General features: G+C 36.1%; 1 protein-coding gene across 5 annotated transcripts in view; it reads right to left on the bottom strand.

Moving 5' to 3' along the window:
* DENND4A (DENN domain containing 4A) overlaps window positions 1-19334 on the bottom strand; it is a 121836-nt gene that overhangs the window by 58120 nt on the left and 44382 nt on the right. For all 5 annotated transcript variants that reach the window (XM_017513010.2, XM_017513005.2, XM_017513007.1 and 2 more), the window contains 7 exons: window positions 18275-18341; window positions 17159-17217; window positions 15081-15225; window positions 14640-14815; window positions 11215-11315; window positions 6421-6639; window positions 3838-3983 (listed from right to left, as the gene is read on the bottom strand). In XM_017513010.2, coding sequence (XP_017368499.1) covers window positions 3838-3983; window positions 6421-6639; window positions 11215-11315; window positions 14640-14815; window positions 15081-15225; window positions 17159-17217; window positions 18275-18341 — 913 coding nt within the window. The remainder of the gene's footprint in view (window positions 1-3837; window positions 3984-6420; window positions 6640-11214; window positions 11316-14639; window positions 14816-15080; window positions 15226-17158; window positions 17218-18274; window positions 18342-19334) is intronic.

Raw genomic sequence — 19334 nt, 5'->3', positions numbered from 1 at the left:
AAAATTTCATACTTATTTATAGCAAAACACTGTGCTACCATTTGAAATATAGCTAATCACCATTTATAACAGTGTTTCTATGGGAAAAAGAATTGTGAGTTTTAAGCAGGTAATGACGTGTATCCACCTTTTCCCTATTCCAAAGCATTTTCAAGAAAGAACTAGGGATGATATTTCTGGATACTTTCACTTGTTAATTCCCCAACAGTATCAGAAATAGTATTTCTCTGTATCAACCATCCCTCAGGTGTTCTAAATTGAAGGAAAGGTAGATGCCTAAAAGGTTCTGAATGTGTTCCTGCTGTTCATATGTACAAATCATTCAAAAATTGAACATTTGTTATGAAATGATAAATCAAAGGCATCATGAACATGAATAAAACCCGGCTAAATGCACAAATAGTCATTTTTCTACTTTTTAGTTTATACAACATTACTCTGAACACTAAGAGATAGCCAGCTATAATTTCTCCTCAAAACATTTTTAAAAACATACATAAGAAAACAACATAGAAAGACTAAATGACTAAAGTCAGAAGTATGATAGTCAAGATTAAAGTACTTCTGATTCCCAATGTAGTGTTTTTCCTATTATACTATTTTCCTATTCATAGTGAGAATCACTTCTCATTTTTATAAGACACATTTGTTACTTATTTAACAATCAATAAGGCCAATTTACATTAAACTCAGAATTGTGCCAATTTCTGAATATCAAGGAATGAGTTGTATTTTGGCTGTTTTTTTTTAAAAAAAAACACACACACTAATTTTCTTTCACAATCACATAAATTTGAAAGTGATGAACTTCTTTAAATAATCTCAATGTTATAAACTGTTGTGATCAAACATAATACAACTTTGATTTCTTCCCTTTTTCTATTATCATGGGCATAAGATCATGGATACTATATACCTATTTAAATACAAATTTACAGAAAAGTTTTAGTACAAGTAACTTCTTCCCTTAATCTTAGAGAGTAAGCTGCTGAGCTGATGATGACCCATCATCATCCCTGAATAGTTTTATACTCCCTACAAATGAAGACATTCTCCTGTAGAAATACAATCAACTGGGAATTAACATACATTATGACTGGAAATCAACACATTAATACATTACTACTATGTAATCATTAAGCCACATTCAAGTTTTGTCAATTAACCTAATAATGTTATGATCTAGATATAACCTAATAATGTTATTATTAATACAGTAACCTAATAATAATCTAGATCTAACCTAATAATGTTGAGATCTAGTTCTTAACTAAGCACTGCATTTGGTTGTCAAGTCTCCTTATTTCACTTTAGACAAGTTTCTCCATTTTTACTTTATTTTCTTAACCTTAATACTTTGTAGATTACAGAAGAAGTATTCTGTAGAATATCATTTAATATGTGTTTGTCCAGTGCTTCCTTGAGATTATATAGGTCATCTATTTTTGCAGGAATATTACAGAATTGATGTTGTATTCTCTTTGCAGCCAATTAGGGGCACACAATGTTGACTTGTACCATTATAGATGATGTTCACTTTGATGACTTGATTAAAATGGTATTTGCCAGGCTTTTCCACTATAAAGTTACTCTTTTCCCCTTTGTCATTAATATGCATTGTGTGGGGAGGTCCTTAATAACTATGTAAGATCCTGCTTCTCATCAGATGACTTTCAGCTGATTGACTGATACCTGTGATGACTCATGGTTTCTCATTTTACTCAATGGGGTAATCTATTACTAATACTTAATGTTCAAATTATCCTAGATTTGCCTTTGGAAATCCCTTAAAATTGACTTCTGTGTATGTTTTGTTTTAACATGTCTCCATCATTCTTGGAGCAATTCTTGGTTTTCTAGACAAAGATACTTTAGGGCTTATCACATGATGTCCTTGCCCTAAATCTGGGGCTGACCATTTTTCTGAGTCCTGATTCGTTTAGTGGAGAATGGTATTTAGAACACAAAATCTATACATTAGGTGGGCTCATTGCTGTTGAGCAATGGCTCAACAGTGGCTGCTTCCAAGTCCTCTCAATGTACAGAGGTAGGAATATATGTGTATATACACATACACAGACACATATGCTTACATCTATACTTATTTCTGTATCTGGCAATGAGAGTATACCAAATCTCCAATTCTATTCCAACACTACAGGGTTCATCTTAGTTTTCTTCACTTCTGTATTTGTAAGTCTCTCAATAAGAAACTTTATTATCTTTTTTTTTTTTTTTTTTTTGAGACGGAGTTTCGCTCTTGTTACCCAGGCTGGAGTGCAATGGCGCGATCTCGGCTCACCGCAACCTCCGCCTCCTGGGTTCAGGCAATTCTCCTGCCTCAGCCTCCTGAGTAGCTGGGATTACAGGCACGTGCCACCATGCCCAGCTAATGTTTTGTATTTTTAGTAGAGACGGGGTTTCACCGTGTTGACCAGGATGGTGTCGATCTCTTGACCTTGTGATCCACCCACCTCGGCCTCCCAAAGTGCTGGGATTACAGGCATGAGCCACCATGCCCAGCCTATTATCTTTAATATACTTATTTGATCAATCTCCCCCATATGTAACATTCTCACGTCTTTACCACCACACTTCTCCCATGCAGAGATGACTTCTTCACCATAATTTGTTTTTTTTTTTTTTTTTGAGATGGAGTCTCACTTTGTTGCCAAGCTGGAGTGCAGCGCTGCGATCTCACTGCAACCTCTGCCTCCCGGGTTCAAGCAATTCTCCTGCCTCAGCCTCCCAAGTAGCTGGGATTACAGAAACACACCACCATGCCCAGATAATTTTTGTATTTTTAGTAGACAGGGTTTCACCATGTTGAACAGGATGGTCTCAATCTCTTGACCTTGTGATCCGCCTGCCACAGCCTCCCAAAGTGCTGGGATTACAGGCGTAAGCCACCATGCCCAGCCCTTAATTTGGTTTTGACAACCCCCTCCAGACCAAATCCCACCCCACCATGCTGGCACCTCTTTCATCTAGGTCAAACTCTTGATATCTCATTTGCTTTCCTTGTTATCCCAAGAGGATACTCTCCTCATCCTGCTCAGACTCTGATACTTCATGTTGTGGTCACCTCTGTGTGAGCGCTCTTCTTACCCTGTTCAGGTTCTGACACCCTGCAGCAGTCTGCTCCTCAACATGGACACCCTCTTTAGATTGCCTGTCCTCTACTTCTCCATGTTAGATCATACCTCTCCAGGAATACACTCCTTGTCTGGCTTGGAATCCAGTATTCCAGCTAGGCTGCTCCTCTTTCTGCACCCTATTCAGGTTTTGAAGCTCCTTTCTGGACGACCATTCTACTATCTCCTCTCTCTCCAGCATGAATACCTGCCTTGCGCTGTCTCACCTAATGATACTAGGACTGAAGGGAAAGGTTTCATACATAAATTTAAAATTATAGAACTAATTAACTTAAGCTCAAAACTCATTCTCAATTGGAGAAATATTCAGGTAGAACATTTATTATACTTTTACACCTACTTTCATGTGATGACCCAACTCAGACAAAAAGAAGAGGTGAAAATTACAGACATTCAAGTTGAAGTGCACAGGCAGGCAAAAAAACTCCCAGTTTTGTAAGTAGGCAGGGAGGATTAGGGACCTGATTGCTAAAATAAAACTTATGATTTAGTAAAATCCTTCATGGTAATTTTAAGAGGTGCATTCTATAATTTCTAGCAAGCTACCAAAACTTTCATTATAAGTGGTCAATGATGAAAATGAAATTTAGATTTTGTAAAAAGTTATAAATAGAAACAACTCATAACATTTATAATAGTCACACAAAATAAGTTAGGGCATTGTAGATGTACCGTTACTTACTTTATCTACACAATCATCAAAAAATGCCAGGCTTGCATCTTTGTCACTAACAAAAGAACATTCTTCAATGAAGCGAATAAACATTTGTGTTTTGGTCATCATGCTATAGAATTTCTGATGTGACCGATCCCGGCTTCTTAAGAAAGCTGTTCAACATAAATATATAATGTCAGAATACATAATATTCATAGGTTCACAGAATATTTGCACTAGAAACAATCTGAACAACCACGTCATCTATACTCCCACACCACTACCATTCTGCACATGCTCTGAGAGGTGAAATGACCTGACAAAGAAACAGGAGAATAACAAGAAAGGAACATAAACCCAGATCTCTCAAATCTTCATCCAGAATTGTCTCCACTGTTCTCTCACCATCTTGAAGATGATAAAGTAGTACATTTGATAATTGCTCTCTTTCCTCTCAAAAGCTTTGCATATTCTGCGCATATATTTGCTCTCATTCTCTCCATATATATATAATAAACACACACACAAACACACACACACACACACACACACACACACACACACAGCTTTTTCAAAGCAGCAGTAACATCCCCTCTTTTATTCATTCATGTTTGTGTCTAACTTATTGAAAACAGATAAAAAGTTTATTTCCTGATTTCACCTTACTAATTATGCTCAGTTAGACTGCAGTTGGGCCTTCTTTCAGGCCCAGGAATTCAAGCTCCTTCCAGTCTCAAGGACTGTGTAAACTGTTCTCTCTGCCTACAACACTCTCCTACTTTGCCTTTTTCTGGATAACTTCTACTCATCTTTCAGATAATGGATCAGATGTCACTTCTTCAGAAAAGCCTTCTGTGATATACGGCTGTGAGCTGGAGTTGTTCACTCATTATTTCTAACTGCCTAGTCTCCTGACTCTAAGCTCTTGAGAGAAATAACCATGTCTCTCGTCTTTTTCTCTTTTGCTGGCCATGTCTCTTCTGCATACCGCTATATACCCAATGCCCAGCATTCGGAGGTACTGTACTTAACATATACTTATTAAATGAATTTCTCTTTCAAATGTTAAATACTACAAAAGAAGTGTTATACCCGAGCGAGCTAGAAGGAAAGCACCACACTCTGAGATCTAATTGTGAGTCTTATTGCCGGCAACCGAGAGTCCGCGCATGCTCAAAATCTCTCGGCCCTGAGGAAGGGGTTGGATTTCCTTTTATATGTTACTCAGGGTAAGGGGGCAAAGCGGAATTTTACAGAAGCAGAATAAGCAGGTTAGGGGAGGAGGCTGGTAACTAGGAGGCAGGAGGCTTCCATGATTGTTGATTAACTAAGGAGGGTATACACAAGCAGTTCGCATGATTGCTGGTTATCAAGGGGGGCATTTGGTACTTTACATGCAGTCAAGGGGGTATTCACAATAGCAAGTGGGCTTGTCAAGCAGGATATAGTTACAACAGTTTTATGTTTCTATAGTTCTAAGAACACGTGACCCAGCACAGTGTGACCCAGGTATGCACTCAGGGGGGAAATGGTGGAGGGGGGAGCCAAGATGGAGTCAATCAGGCCCACTTCTAAGATGGAGTTAGTTTGGCTCACCTCAAAAGTAAATACGTATTATAAAACCAGTTGCACTCCAGAACTTCCCAACTCTTTTTACTTCATGGCACAGACAGGAAATATTTGTAAATATTTGTACAGTATACAATATCTGAAAATACTTGTGAAGTATACTGAAATAAAATAAATGAGGTTATTCAAGCCTGGAGGTGACCATTCCAGAGGTTCCTCTGTATCCCCAACACCGCCTGCTGCTCTGAAAGCTGAAAGTATCAGTATCTCAACACAAGTGACAAAACGAAGTACAGCTGGTGTATGCTTGGGAGGCTCTATATTTTTCTTCTGTATATTTGCTAATGGGATTTTTGAGGTGAACCAAACTAACTCCATCTTAGAAGTGAGCCTAACTGACACCATCTTGGCTCCCCCCTCCACCATTTCCCCCCTAAGTGCATACCTGGGTCACACTGTGCTGGACCACGTGTTCTTAGAACTATAGAAACATAAAACTGTTGTAACTATATCCTGCTTGACAAGCCCACTTGTTATTGTGAATACCCCTTTGACTGACTGTATGTAAAGTACCAAATGCCCCCCTTGATAACCAGCAATCATGAGAACTGCTTGTGTATACCCTCCTTAGTTAATCAACAATCATGGGAGCCTCCTCCCCTAACCTGCTTATTCTGTTTCTGTAAAATTCCGCTTTGCCCCCTTACCCTGAGCAACATATAAAAGGAAATCTAACCCCTTCTTCATGGCTGAGAGATTTTGAGCGTGAGCTGACTCTCAGTTGCCAGCAATAAAGGACTCACAATTAGATCTCAGAGTGTGGTGCCTTCCTTCTAACTCACTCGGGTATAACATTATATCTAATATGCCTGAAAAATAACTAGTCCTATGGAAATGGGTAACCAACAAAGCTGGTATTCACATTCTCCTCAAAATAGGTATGTATTCTCATAAATATGAGCTATTAGCACAGAGAGCAATTGAATCATCACAAAGTTAAGCTCAATGACATGAAAACTTTAAAACTATGCAGTCACTCACCTTGTAAGGCAAAAAGAGAGGCTGCATCTGTGGCTGTCTCAGATGGGGCTTGTGTTATTGGCCTTAAGTATGATCTATAACCTTTTAAAATAGAGGCCATGAAAAACAAAAATGCCTCTTGGATTTCCAAATCTATCATGTGCAACCTCTTTCCAGAATTAAAATCATAGTCATTCATTGCTAAATCCATTAGTCCATCATCTCTTGGTCTCTGCTGCACTGTGAAGACATACAGTATTAGTGTTTTCTCCAAAATCACAAAACTAACACTCACGATGGTATCAACGTAATTTTGTTGTGTTTTGAAAAGGACCCAAGCCACCTCAACTCTTTGTTTATAAAACTTAATCACATATAAACCTTAGCAAAACTTGCCATAGCATTTTGTAGGCTCTGCTGAGTAGACTTTACCCAAATTTACAGCGCTACCCGTTTATCTCACTGCCACCAGGAAGAAAAGGTTCAGCCTGGCCATGTAGCTCATGCCTGTCATCCCAGACCAAGGCAAGAGGGTCACTTGAGGCTAGGAGTTCAAGACTAGCCTGGGCAACATAGAGAGATTCTGTCTCTACAAAAATGTTTTTTAAAGCTCGTGTTCTAAAATAACTATATATAATAAATAACGATTACAGCCTAGAAAGCAACAGAATATCAGAAAGCTGTCCAACATAAATACATGTCGGAATACATATCATTCGTAGGCTCAGAGTATTTGCACTAGAAAGAATCAACAGCCAAGTCATCTATACCACCCATACCACTACCATTTCACACACACCCTTAGAGGGGAAACGACAAGACACAGAAAAGAGAATAATAATAAGAACTTATATAAACAGACTTTTCAAATCTTCATCCAGAATTATCTCCATTGTTCTCTCACCATCTTGAAGATTATACATATGAAAATATTTCAAAAATTGCTCTCTTTTCCCTCAAAAGCTTTGCATGTTTTGTTTGTTTGGTTTTTGGGTTTGCTTGTTTTTTGAGAGAGTCTCACTCCATCACCCAGGCTGGATGGAGTGCAGTGGCACAATCTCAGCTCACTGCAGCCTCCGCCTCCCAGGCTTGAGAGATTCTCCTGCCTCAGCCTCCCAAGTAGCTGGGATTAAAGCCACCCATCACTACGCCCAGCTAATTTTTGTGTTTTTAGTAGAGACGTGGTTTCACCATGTTGGTGAGGCTGGTTTCCAACTCCTGACTTCAGGTGATCCGCCCACCTGGGCCTTGTAAAGTGCTGGGATTATAGGCGTGAGGCTCCGTGCCCAGCCGCTTTGCATGTTATTGTGCATATACTTGCTCTCACTCTCCATATGAAAATATATATATATTACACATCTACATGGCTTTTTCAAAGCAGCAGTGACATTCCCTCTTGTATTTATTCATGTCTGTGTCTTACTTATCGAAAACAAACTGAAAAAAAAAGGGAAGGACTATTTACTTTGTGCAAACTGGGCACAAGGCAAATGCAACAGTCTTTCTTTCCTTTTTTATTTTTAAATATAAGTACCTATTGGAAGAACCCACAAGGATTAAAATATAAAAAACAATTCTTCTTCCTGGATACTTCAATGCTAAAACCATTAGATAGTAAAAGAGCAATTTTATAGAGGTCTAGTAGACACCACCTTAATCAAGTGATCAAAGTGAGTATCTTCATCAATAGTGGGACAAAGCAAAATAGTGTGCAAACTGATATAAGGATGCAGTGAGAGAGACACGCGTCACTTCAGTGATATTCCTGTCAAAGACGTGTGACCTGGGCCAGGTGCAGCAGCTCACATCTATAATACTAGCACTTTAGGAGGCTGAAGTGGGAGGACCACTTGAGCCCAGAAGTTCAAGACCAGCCTGGCAATACAGTGAAATCCCATCTCTACAAAAAAAATTTTTTTAATTAGCTGGGTGTGGTGGCTTGTGACTGTAGTCCTAGCTTCTCAGGAGGCTGTGTGGGAGGATCACTTGAGCCCGGGAGCTCGTGGCTGCCATAAACTGTGATCGTGCCACTGCACTCCAGCATGGGTGACACAGTGAGAGACCCTGTCTCAAAAAAAAAAAGAAGATGGGTGGCCTGAATTTATCATGAGAATGCTCAGACAAACCCCACACCATGGACAATTCTACAATGGTAGGTATAATCTGCAAAGCTGGCAGAAAATCTGGGGAACTGTTTAGGAGTCAAAGCAAATAAAGGGACTTGAAACTGCATATAACACCTGATTTGGAACTGGACCGTTTTGTTATAAAGAACATTATTATGATAACTGGCAAAACTTGAATGTCGTTGGTCTGAGGATTAGAATGGCAGCAAAGCTCAATGTTAATTTCCTGATTTTCATGGTTACATTGTAGTGATGTCAGAGAATGTACTTGGTAGGAAATACATTGTAGGCTATTCAAATGTCATGAAGCATCAAATCTCAAAGGGTCAGGAAAAAAAGTTTGTTATTACTTCAAAATTTTAAAATATAAGGAACAATTAATCATCTTCGAGAGTTTTTGGAGGAGTACTTACTGTCTGAAAAAGTGAAAATACTGGAAGAATGTAAGCACTGGATCTAGAAAGCCTAGGGTTTTTGGGGGGTTTTTTTGTTTTGTTTTGTTTTTTTAGATGGAGTCTTGCTCTGTTGCCCAGGCTGGAGTGCAGTGGCGTGATCTTGGCTCATTGCAACCTCCACCTCCCAGGTTCAAGCAATTTTCCAGCCACAGCTTCCCAAGTAGCTGGGACAACAAACACATGCCACCATGTCTGGCTAATTTTTGTATTTTTAGTAGAGATGGGAGTTCACTACGTTGGCCAGGCTAGTCTCAAACTCCTGACCTCAAGTGATCCGCCTGCTTCAGCCTCCCAAAGTGCTGGGATTACATGTGTGAGCCACTGAGCCCAGCTAAGAAAGCCTAGGTTTTAATTCCAGCTTCATCTTTGCTAACTGTATGATCTGTGACAAGCTACTATAAGTATGTGCTTCCTTCAAACTCATTCTCATAGTTGTAACATAAAAGAATGTATGTGAAAGTGCTCTGAAGCTATAAAATGTTCTACAATCCTTAATTATCAGTATTACTTAAATGTCTATAGTTTGAACCTTTGAGATTCTGCCTTTCACAAAAGCTGAATGAGCTATTTCATTATTAATAAATAATTAATTTGAGTTAGGGTCTTGCTCTGTCACCCAGGCTGGAACACAGTAGTGCGATCATGGCTCACTACAGCCTTGACCTCCAGGACTCAAGTGATCCTCCCACCTCAGCCACCCAAGTAGGTGCGTTGCCACCATGCCTAGCTAATTTTTGTACTTTTCTTAGAGACAAGGTTTCATCACGTTGCCCAGGATGGTCTCAAACTGCTGGACTCAAGCGATCTGCCTGCCTCAGCTTCCCAAAGTACTGGGATTACAGGCCTGAGCCATCCTGCCCAGCTGATGTTAATAATATTTAAATATTGCTACAATAGCTGTTGGGCTTCTCAGCTGTTCAAAAGAAGCTCAAACACTTTTAGAAAGCAATTAACTAGGTAACAAATAGTATTACATGCATGATTTATTTGTTCCATAAGGCAAAATCTTGTTATATTTGATGTCATTTGCATAATATCCCAGTACTTACTAGCTTCTTTGGAATTATCTACTTGTTATTAAGTGTTACTTTGTAAATATTGTTTTTATCCATCTCTATTCCCAACTACACTATACATTATGATGAACCCTCAAGGGTGTAGGCTACCTCCTGTGTTTCTATTGTACCCGATACATAAATGTGAACCTCAAATACTATTGACCATACTTCGTATAGTGAGTATTAAGTTATAGATTCTGAATGGGTCATCTGTATAATACCAAGAAGATTAGACAAAGAAATGAAAGATTAATTCTTCTTATCAGTAATTCTGGTTAAGTCAAGATATATTCTTATATAAACTTTTTAAATAGAAATATTCCATATCCTAATCAATTTTCATTTTGATTACTTTCTTAATGCTATTTGCAAACTTCTATTTTCATACTATTTAAGATAAGCATCCCCCAAAATTAAAAATTTTTTAAAGTAAACACAGCATTAAGATCCACTGAAGGTGAAAAACACGTGACTTGGCTCTTACCCCGCTGAAATCATCAGCATTTTCTAATGCAGTTTATACCATTTGTCTTAGATTTTCAAAACTAATTCTCTATTCTATGTATGAAGAAAATATGCCAAGCACGGTGGGTCACGCCTGTAATCCCAGCACTTCATTGAAAAGGGACTGCTTTAGCCCAGGACAACATAACAAGACCCGGTCTCTACAACGAATTGAAAAATTAGCCAGGTGCAGTGCCTCATTGTGTCTGTAGTCCCAGCTACTCAGGAGGCTGAAGTGGCAAGACTACTTGAGCCCAAGAGGTCAAGGCTGCAGTGGGCCATGTTTGTGCCGTTGCACTGCAACCTGGGTGACAAAGCAAGACCTTGTCTCAAAAGAAAAAAAAACAATATATAGGTGGAAACTTGCATTTTTTCCATGGTATTTCAGTAATGGTAAAATTAACCACCTTAACATCCTTTTGTATTTTATTATTCAAATATGGTTCTATAAAAGTTTGGTAGATATATGTATTTTATAAATCTCTCATTCAACTTCTAACAAATTTTGCTTTAATAATCATCTGCCTTTAAAATTGTGAAACCACTTTCTGCTAGATAAAATAAACATTATTCTTTTATAAGTAATTATAAAACATTATTCTTTTATAAGCAAAGTAATTGGAGTCCTTTTTTCAGATTAAATTACACCCTTTAATTAAGTTATCCACTTACATTTTGCCAATTGCTGGTGCAAATTATTCAGTGTGTTCATCAGATTTTTACATGGCTTCTTTGGAAGTATCTTCCAGGCTACATTTTTCTTGTCACCAGTTCTAAGATCAAATAACAACAGAAATACATTTGTTACATGGTCTTTTGGAGGGGGAAGGTATGTATCTGTTATATATAAAAATGGCAAAAGATAAAACGTTGAATGAGAAATGAAAAACATACAAAATATTCTAATTAACAAGAGAAAAATCATACAGGAGGAAATTGGAATGCTAAATATTTAAAAATTAATTTGTATGAGGGTAGAACCTTGTATTAAATATAGCTCAAAAATTTATATTTATAATGAGTAAATTCCAGTTGCTTTGGAATCTTGCTAACCACCACAAAGCTTAATGTGGAGATCTTTCCTCTTAATCCCCATTTAAGTGTGCTTAGACACCTAAATATTAGAAAAATCCTACTACTAAGGTTTTTTCTTATATGCTATAAGAAAAAGCACTACACAAACTTTCAATAAACTCATGATCCACAGAACTTATCAAAATACTCTGGTATATTTAAATAAGTTTCTTGGTTTCCTAGGGGTATAAGTAAGGATCATTTTTGTTTCTTTCAAAAAAGAAATATAATATTAAATTACTTGAATAAAGTATAACATTGTGAAATACTTATGTAACTACTAAAGAGGGTATCTATTAAAAAATGACAAAGCAGTTCCCCCCTTATCTGCAGGGCATAGATTCCAAGACTCCCAGTGGATGCCTGAAATCACAGACAGTTCGAACCCCATATTTACGATGTTTTTTCCCAAGCATATATGCCTATGATAAAGTTCAATTTATAAATTAGGCACAGTAAGGGATTAATAACAATAATTTATAATAAAATAGAATCATAACAACATACTTTAATAAACATTATGTGAATGTGGGCTTTCCCTCTCAAAATAAGTTATTGTACTATACTCACTTACTTTCAGACTGCAGTTGGCCACAGACAACTGAAACCATGCAAAGCCAAACTGTGGATAAGGGAGGAACTATTGTATCTTTGTTTCTGGGACAGGCTCCTATAATCTACTTTATTATAGCTATTACAATACTGTTGGATTTAAAGATAGCTTTGATGACTCCACATTTTTTTTTAAGAGACAACATCTTAGTCTGCCACCCAGGGTGGAGTGCAGTGGCATGATCATGGCTCACTTCAGGCTTAACTCCCAGACTCAAGTGGTACTCCCACCTCACCCTCCCAAACAGCTGAGGCTACAGGTGCAGACCCCTACAGGATGCTAATTTTTATTTTGTAGAGATGAGGTCTTGCTTTGTTGCCCAAGCTTGACTTGAACTCCACATTTTAAGGATTCATCCTGTTCTCTCCCTGTCAAACTGTTAGGATTACAGGCGAGAGGCCCTGTGCCCGGCTGACTCTACTTTTTATTTACTGAATCATTTTTTTAATTTCAAAAGCAAAGAATATTCATTTTAGAAAACTTGAAAAATGTATAGAAAAAGAGAAGAAAAGTATATCACTCATATTCTAACCACTACAGAATAACACAGCACAGGTGTATAGTGGAACTTGGTGAACCTTTTTATATTCTCTAAACTTCCCACTGAACAAAAAAGGGCAAATATCACTTTAAAAAGTAAACAAAGAAAAGAAAAAGAGTGGGATAAGAAAGCTTAAGCTGACAAAGAATGACTATCTGTAATCCCAACGCTTTGAGAGGCCAAGGGAGGAGGACCAAATGAGGTCGGAAGTTCCAGACCAGCTGGGGCAACACTGCAAGACCCCTTCTCTATAAAAAAAATTGGAAAAGATAAGCCAGGCATGGTGGTACACACCTGTAGTCCCAGCTACTTGGGAGGCTAAGGCAGGATTGCTTGATCCCAGAAATTTGGCAGTCAGGTATGATCATGCTACTGCACTCCAGCCTGGGAGACAGAGTGAGACCCTGTCTCTTTAAAAAAAAAAAAAAAAAAAAAAAAAAACGGAGAAAAATCTATTTCACATTTACATATTTTAGTGTAAAAGCTGTACCAGCTTTTGGGCTTTATTAGACAAAATCATAGTTATAAGCATGTCCTGTGGGTGCAATGTAGACAGTGCATCAATTTCCTCTTCCCTCAATAGATGATTAATTATGATTAAATTTAAAGTAAGAGACACAAAACAATACAGAATTATAAAAAGACTTTAAAAATAGTTCTGATAGCTATGACTTACATATTATTTCAATGCAAAGAGATGAAAACATAAAATCCTTGCATCCCTAGGGTGTAAAGATAATGAAATTATGTATAATTTAAAAGTTATTTTAAAATTTTAAAGCATTTATTTTTCTGTGATGTTTAAGTATCTTTTTTNTGGACTCTGGGGCACCCAGATATTTGGCCAAAGTCATCCTGGATGTTTCTTCTGTGAAGGTATTTTTTGGATAAGATCAACATTTTTTTTTTTTTTTGAGATGGAATCTCCTTCTGTTGCCCAGGCTGGAGTGCAGTGGTGTGATCTCAGCTCACTGCAAACTCTGCCTCTAGGGTTCATGTGATTCTCCTGCCTCACCCTCCCAAGTAGCTAAGATTACAGGTGCCCATCGTCACATCCAGCTAATTTTTGTATTTTTAGGAGAGATGGGATTTCACCATGTTGGCGGGCCTCCCAAAGTGCTGTGATTACAGGTGTTGGCTACCATGCCCGGCCTATATTTAAGTATTCTAATAGTATTATAAAACACTGGGAATAGGACTGAAATATTAAACAATAGTGTTTTAATTCAATTCGTGATTTCACCTATACTCATATCACTAAAGGGAAATAAACTTTTTCTATTTATAATCTCAATTTCCCTTTGGCTAACATTTTTTTTTTTTGAGATGGAGTCACACTGTCAACTGGGCTGGAATGCAATGACGTGATCTCAGCTCACTGCAACCTCCACCTCCCAGGTTCAAGAGATTCTCCTGCCTCAGCCTCTGGAGTAGCTGGGATTACAGGTGCCCACCATGCCTGGCTAATTTTTTTTATTTTTAGTAGAGATGGGGTTTCACCATGTTGGCCAGGCTGGTCTTGAACTCCTGATCTTGTGATCCGCCCACCTCGGCCTCCCAAAGTGCTGGGGTTACAGGCGTGAGCCACCTCACACGGCCTGGCTACATTTCTAAGCAAGAATAACATGAAAATGTTTCTTAAATATTGAAAGCCTGAGTATAAAAGGTACAGTGTTTCTAATAAAACCTGCTTTAATACTCTAAATGTATTCCATTGAAGCATAATAAGGTCTGATTCAAAGATGGTTAATTACCCCACATACAAAGAAAACAATATGTCTTAAAAGAATCCTACCTATCATAAAATATATAGTTACATATGCTACAACGTTGTAAAATATAGGTGTAGTATCACTAAAATGTACTTACTGAGAAATAGTGTTGGTATCTACATCAACACAACTGACATCTGGTGGAGGATCATAGAGGTCAAAGTATCTTGAATCAATCCCTACTATGAATGGACATGGTGCACTCAAGACATCTGCTAAAGCCAGTGGGCAGAGAGGAACATATGGGCATGGCCAGTGGAAAGGGAAAATCATCTTGGATAAACAAAGATAGGAGAGTATTTAGCTTTTTGACACAGAAGCATAATTTGTCAGCACACACAAAAAATTATTACCTAAAGCCTAATGCCTGATAATGAATTAAATAATTATAACTATTGTTAATGGTCAGGAAATCAAAATTGCTTTCAGAAAACGCAAATTCATCACTCTGTGAATTTTACTTAAGAATTAAAATAGCTTTAAATTATATAAACTAAGTTTAAACTAAATTGACTGCCAGTAAGAAACCGATACTCACAGACACTAAGGCTTCTGTCACACTAGTAAGCACGGACGGCCGTAGGGAATGGATGAGAATTTTATGTTCTGTTACTGCAAACACCAGCAGTGTCACAGCATTTTCAGGGCCTAAATTCTGGAGTAGTGTTGAAAACTTGCCACCACTGTCAATCCGAACAAAAACATATAATTAAAGAATAATGATCCAAACACTTCGTTATCTAAAACAATAGACAAAAGTAGTTGATTTGTATTATATATGTTGATTAGGGTATGATTGGTATTATACATTCACTGTTAAACATGATTACTGCTATGATGCAGGGAAAACACTATATCACAAACACATTATGAAAACAATGCAGTTTTAGGAGATTCCAAAATCATTCTTTTGCATTGTATTCAATAAGGAAAATGAAAAGTCATCTGCTTCATTTCATAGAAAAAGATCTGTCAAGTAGATAATGTCCAAATAAAGAATGCAATTTATAAAAGGGATGGTATAAAGGTAAATCCTTAAATGGAAGTTTTTTGAACATGGCCTATCTTTCACTGTGATTATCAGAAAAACCGTATGACTTACAGGCCCACTTCCGTTAAGGTAAATACACATTAAAACTTAGATTTATGACTAGATAATCTTTACTATTGTAATGATAATAGTAATAGAAAATCAAGAGGCTTAAAATGATGAGATACACATGCAAAGCAAGTTAATAATGAAAACAACAAACTTAGGCCTTCTATATAGTAACAAAATACTGAACTGACAAAGTAAATAGTTCAGTAAGCCAGCGAATATTTTGTTTATATAAGGCTAAACAACTTGTTTCACTGGATTAATTTTTTTTTTTAAATAAAGCAAAACTAATAACAAAAGCCTCCTGGTAAAATGAAAACATATGTCCACAAAAAAATTTGGGAATGTTCACAGTAGCGAAAATGTGGAACTATCCCAAATGTCTATCAACTGATAAGCAGATAAATGCAAGGTATATCCATACAATAAAATATTATTTGGCAATAAAAAGCAGTACTGATACATGATGTAACATGAATAGATTTTTGAAACATTAATCTAAGTCAAAGAAGCCAGACTACATATTGTATGATTCCATTTATATAAAATGTCCAGTAAAGACAGATTACAAAGACAGAATGTATATTAGTGGTTGCCTAGGCCTGGAGAGGGGTATGTGTGTGTTAGGGATGGGAGGAATTAAGGAGGTTAACTGCCGAAGGGTGAAGAGTTTCTTTTTAGGGTGACAAAAATGTTCTGAAATTTATTACAGTGACAGCTGCAGAACTCTGTGAATACAACTATCAAATAATACACTTTAATTGGATTAATTATATGATATGTGAACATCTCTCAATAAAGCTGTTACCTAAAAAAAAGTCCTTTACGTAATTTGGAGTGACGTACATAGTCTCAGTCAATGTTTCTAGTTTATTTTCAGCTCAAACGAAGTTAGGAAAACACTGGTCACTCTGGGCTGACAGCTAGTGATGAAATAATCTGCAATTCTTACAGAATTAATGTCAAAGATGGCGGCTGGTCTCCCTTAGGTATCTGCTACATAACTTAATTAGATTGTAACCATTTCTCCAATGAAAAAACTACACAGCTAATCAAATTTCAAGAAAGGATACTATAGAGAAAACATACTTCATAATTTCTCCGAACTTTTAAGGTAATAAAATACATTGTCTAACAGTTTAATAATTAGAACCATTTTTTCTTTTGGGTTAAGTCTAAAATTAAATGCATTTAAAAAAGAAAAAAGTTAATTACATTTGAATATTCTTCAGAGGTCAATTAAAGCTAAAAACAATTGTTCTCATAATCTACACATATAGATATATACACACACACAACAGTACGTACTTGGTAATAACAGACATAAAAAATGTAAAACACTATTATAAAACACTTCAATAACTACAACCCAAAAATTAAGTAAAAGGAATTTAGAGAAGAAATAGTTAAATGAGAAATATTTCCATCAAAATTTGAAGTTTTAGCTAGGAAAAAGAAAATATTTCGATGTTATGTTAGACTGAGGGAAAAATAAATAGAAAAGAGGTTTTACTTGCCTTAGTGGAAGAGGTGAAGACACAGGCTGACTGAGAATCAGATTATCATGTGGTGATAACTGGAAGAAGATTTAAAATAAAGAATTTGAAACATAAAGACGAATTTTAAAACATACTTTGTTAAAAATATATAGAATAATGATTATGCCCATGAAGTTTCACTATATTCATTTACCAGTATCAGAACAATTTATATCAGTCACTAAGTTCTTGAAAAACATGTCCTGACCCTTCCAACTACTAACTCTTCTTACTGTGTATCCTCTTTTCTTCTGTCCTCAATGGTTTCCCGATGCCATTTTAACAAATTCACATTGAAAGACTAAATTATTCATTTAAAATCATAATACCAGGGTCAACAAACCTATAGCCTACATGACAAATCCATAGACTGCCTGTTTTTATAAATAAAGTTTTACTGAAATATAGCATGCTCATTCTTTACATATTACCTAGCTGCTCTTGTGCTATAACAGCAGAGCTGAATAGTTGTGATAGAGAGCAGATGACCTATAAAGACTAAAATACTAGTGTGGGACCAATAACCAAAAAACTTTGCTAACTTCCACTGTAAAATAATATTTTGTGTGTATCTAAACATAAAAGTGTGCTATGTATTTTCTTATAAATACCAGGAAATAAGAAATGACATGTGGATATTCAGACTGAATTTAAAGCTCAAAATAATATTTTTTAGATATTTTATCTGTATCAATATAATAATATAATTACTCTTATCTACATTTTCAAATTTATGCACATACAACTTTTCCGTATATCTATTCTAACACATTTAACTTATTAAATAATTGCCAAAGGCACAAACTTTGAAATACCTACAACAAATTTAGGGGAAAACAGTTCCTTTCTGTGTATTCAAAATGTCTACTTCAACCTACTTCTTTCATTCTTGAACCCCTTTCTCTAAGAAACACAGATGTCTAGAAGGAGTTAATAAAATATAAAGGCCCCAAACTACAACAGAGAATAGTATCTGGTCCTCTCTAAATCTCATTAGGTTTTTTTCCTCAATCAAAACTGTTATTCTTATGTTACATTTTGACAGAGCCAATAAAAACTCATAGGTCCCCCAAATCAAAAACAAAAAAGCCTTACCTGAACTAAAATCCGTGGTCTCTGAGGAGATGGAAAAGGAACTTTATGCATAAAATGAGAAATATGCCTTGAAAACAAACAAACAAAAGTGTAAGTGATTCCAAAGTGAACACCATATGCTGTAAAGGTCGACATGTTATCACAAGTCCAAGTTGAGTCAAAAGTCCTGAGGGATTACAGTATTCTGAAATCTCTAACACTACGAAAACAAGTGAACGACCAAAAATCATTCACCCCCCAAAAAAAAAAAAATTAAAAAAAAATCATTCACCCCATTAAAGTTGCTTCTGTCTAAACCCAGTGACTTTTCACATTAATAGGTATTCACAGTCAACAATATTTGTTATCACTGTCTTAAAAGTCTGTTTAACTTTTACCTCTGACTAAGTAGATAATATATGAGGTATCAGTGATTGGGAAATTACCCAAAAAGTAAATTCTTATATTTATTATATGCTTTTTAGTCAATTGCTCATATTTTATATACAACAAACACTTGAATAATGAGTAAATTTATATACAACAAACAATTTATATACAACGAACACTTAAATAATGAATAAATAATGAACAAATAATAAATTAATAAATCCTCCAGAAATAATGAAATAACTTAATAAATGCTCCAGAAATAATGAAACAGTTTAATAGCTTCTAAAAGATAAAGAGTATATTTTCTATTAATAATACATTAAAATTTCTATCACTGATTTTGTAAGTTTTCTCCCAGAATAAGATGGATAAAAAGCTAGATTTATGGGTTTTGTTTTGAACACTATGGAATAGAAGAAAGGCAATCATAGTGAAAAATCTTTCCAGTGGGGTGGCGGGAATAAGCTATTTTATTTCTGATTTTTTTTTTTAATTTTTGTTCCAGTCTGAATATGTTTGTATTTTTTTAAAAAACATTATTTCAAAATCATCTTGGTTTCAGAACTGAGAAAATGCCAATTAGATACACAACACTATAAATTTATTAATTTGCAAACATGTTCTGACTGTTTACTATGTAAAAAGACATGATAGGAAATGTAAAAAAGGCATAAAGCCACCAGTGCCT

Source organism: Cebus imitator, unplaced genomic scaffold (assembly GCF_001604975.1).
Source record: "Cebus imitator isolate Cc_AM_T3 unplaced genomic scaffold, Cebus_imitator-1.0 Scaffold485, whole genome shotgun sequence".
Taxonomy (NCBI): Eukaryota; Metazoa; Chordata; class Mammalia; order Primates; family Cebidae; genus Cebus; species Cebus imitator.
Note: the sequence above shows the minus strand (reverse complement) of the source record. Positions and strands in the feature narration are given on the sequence as shown.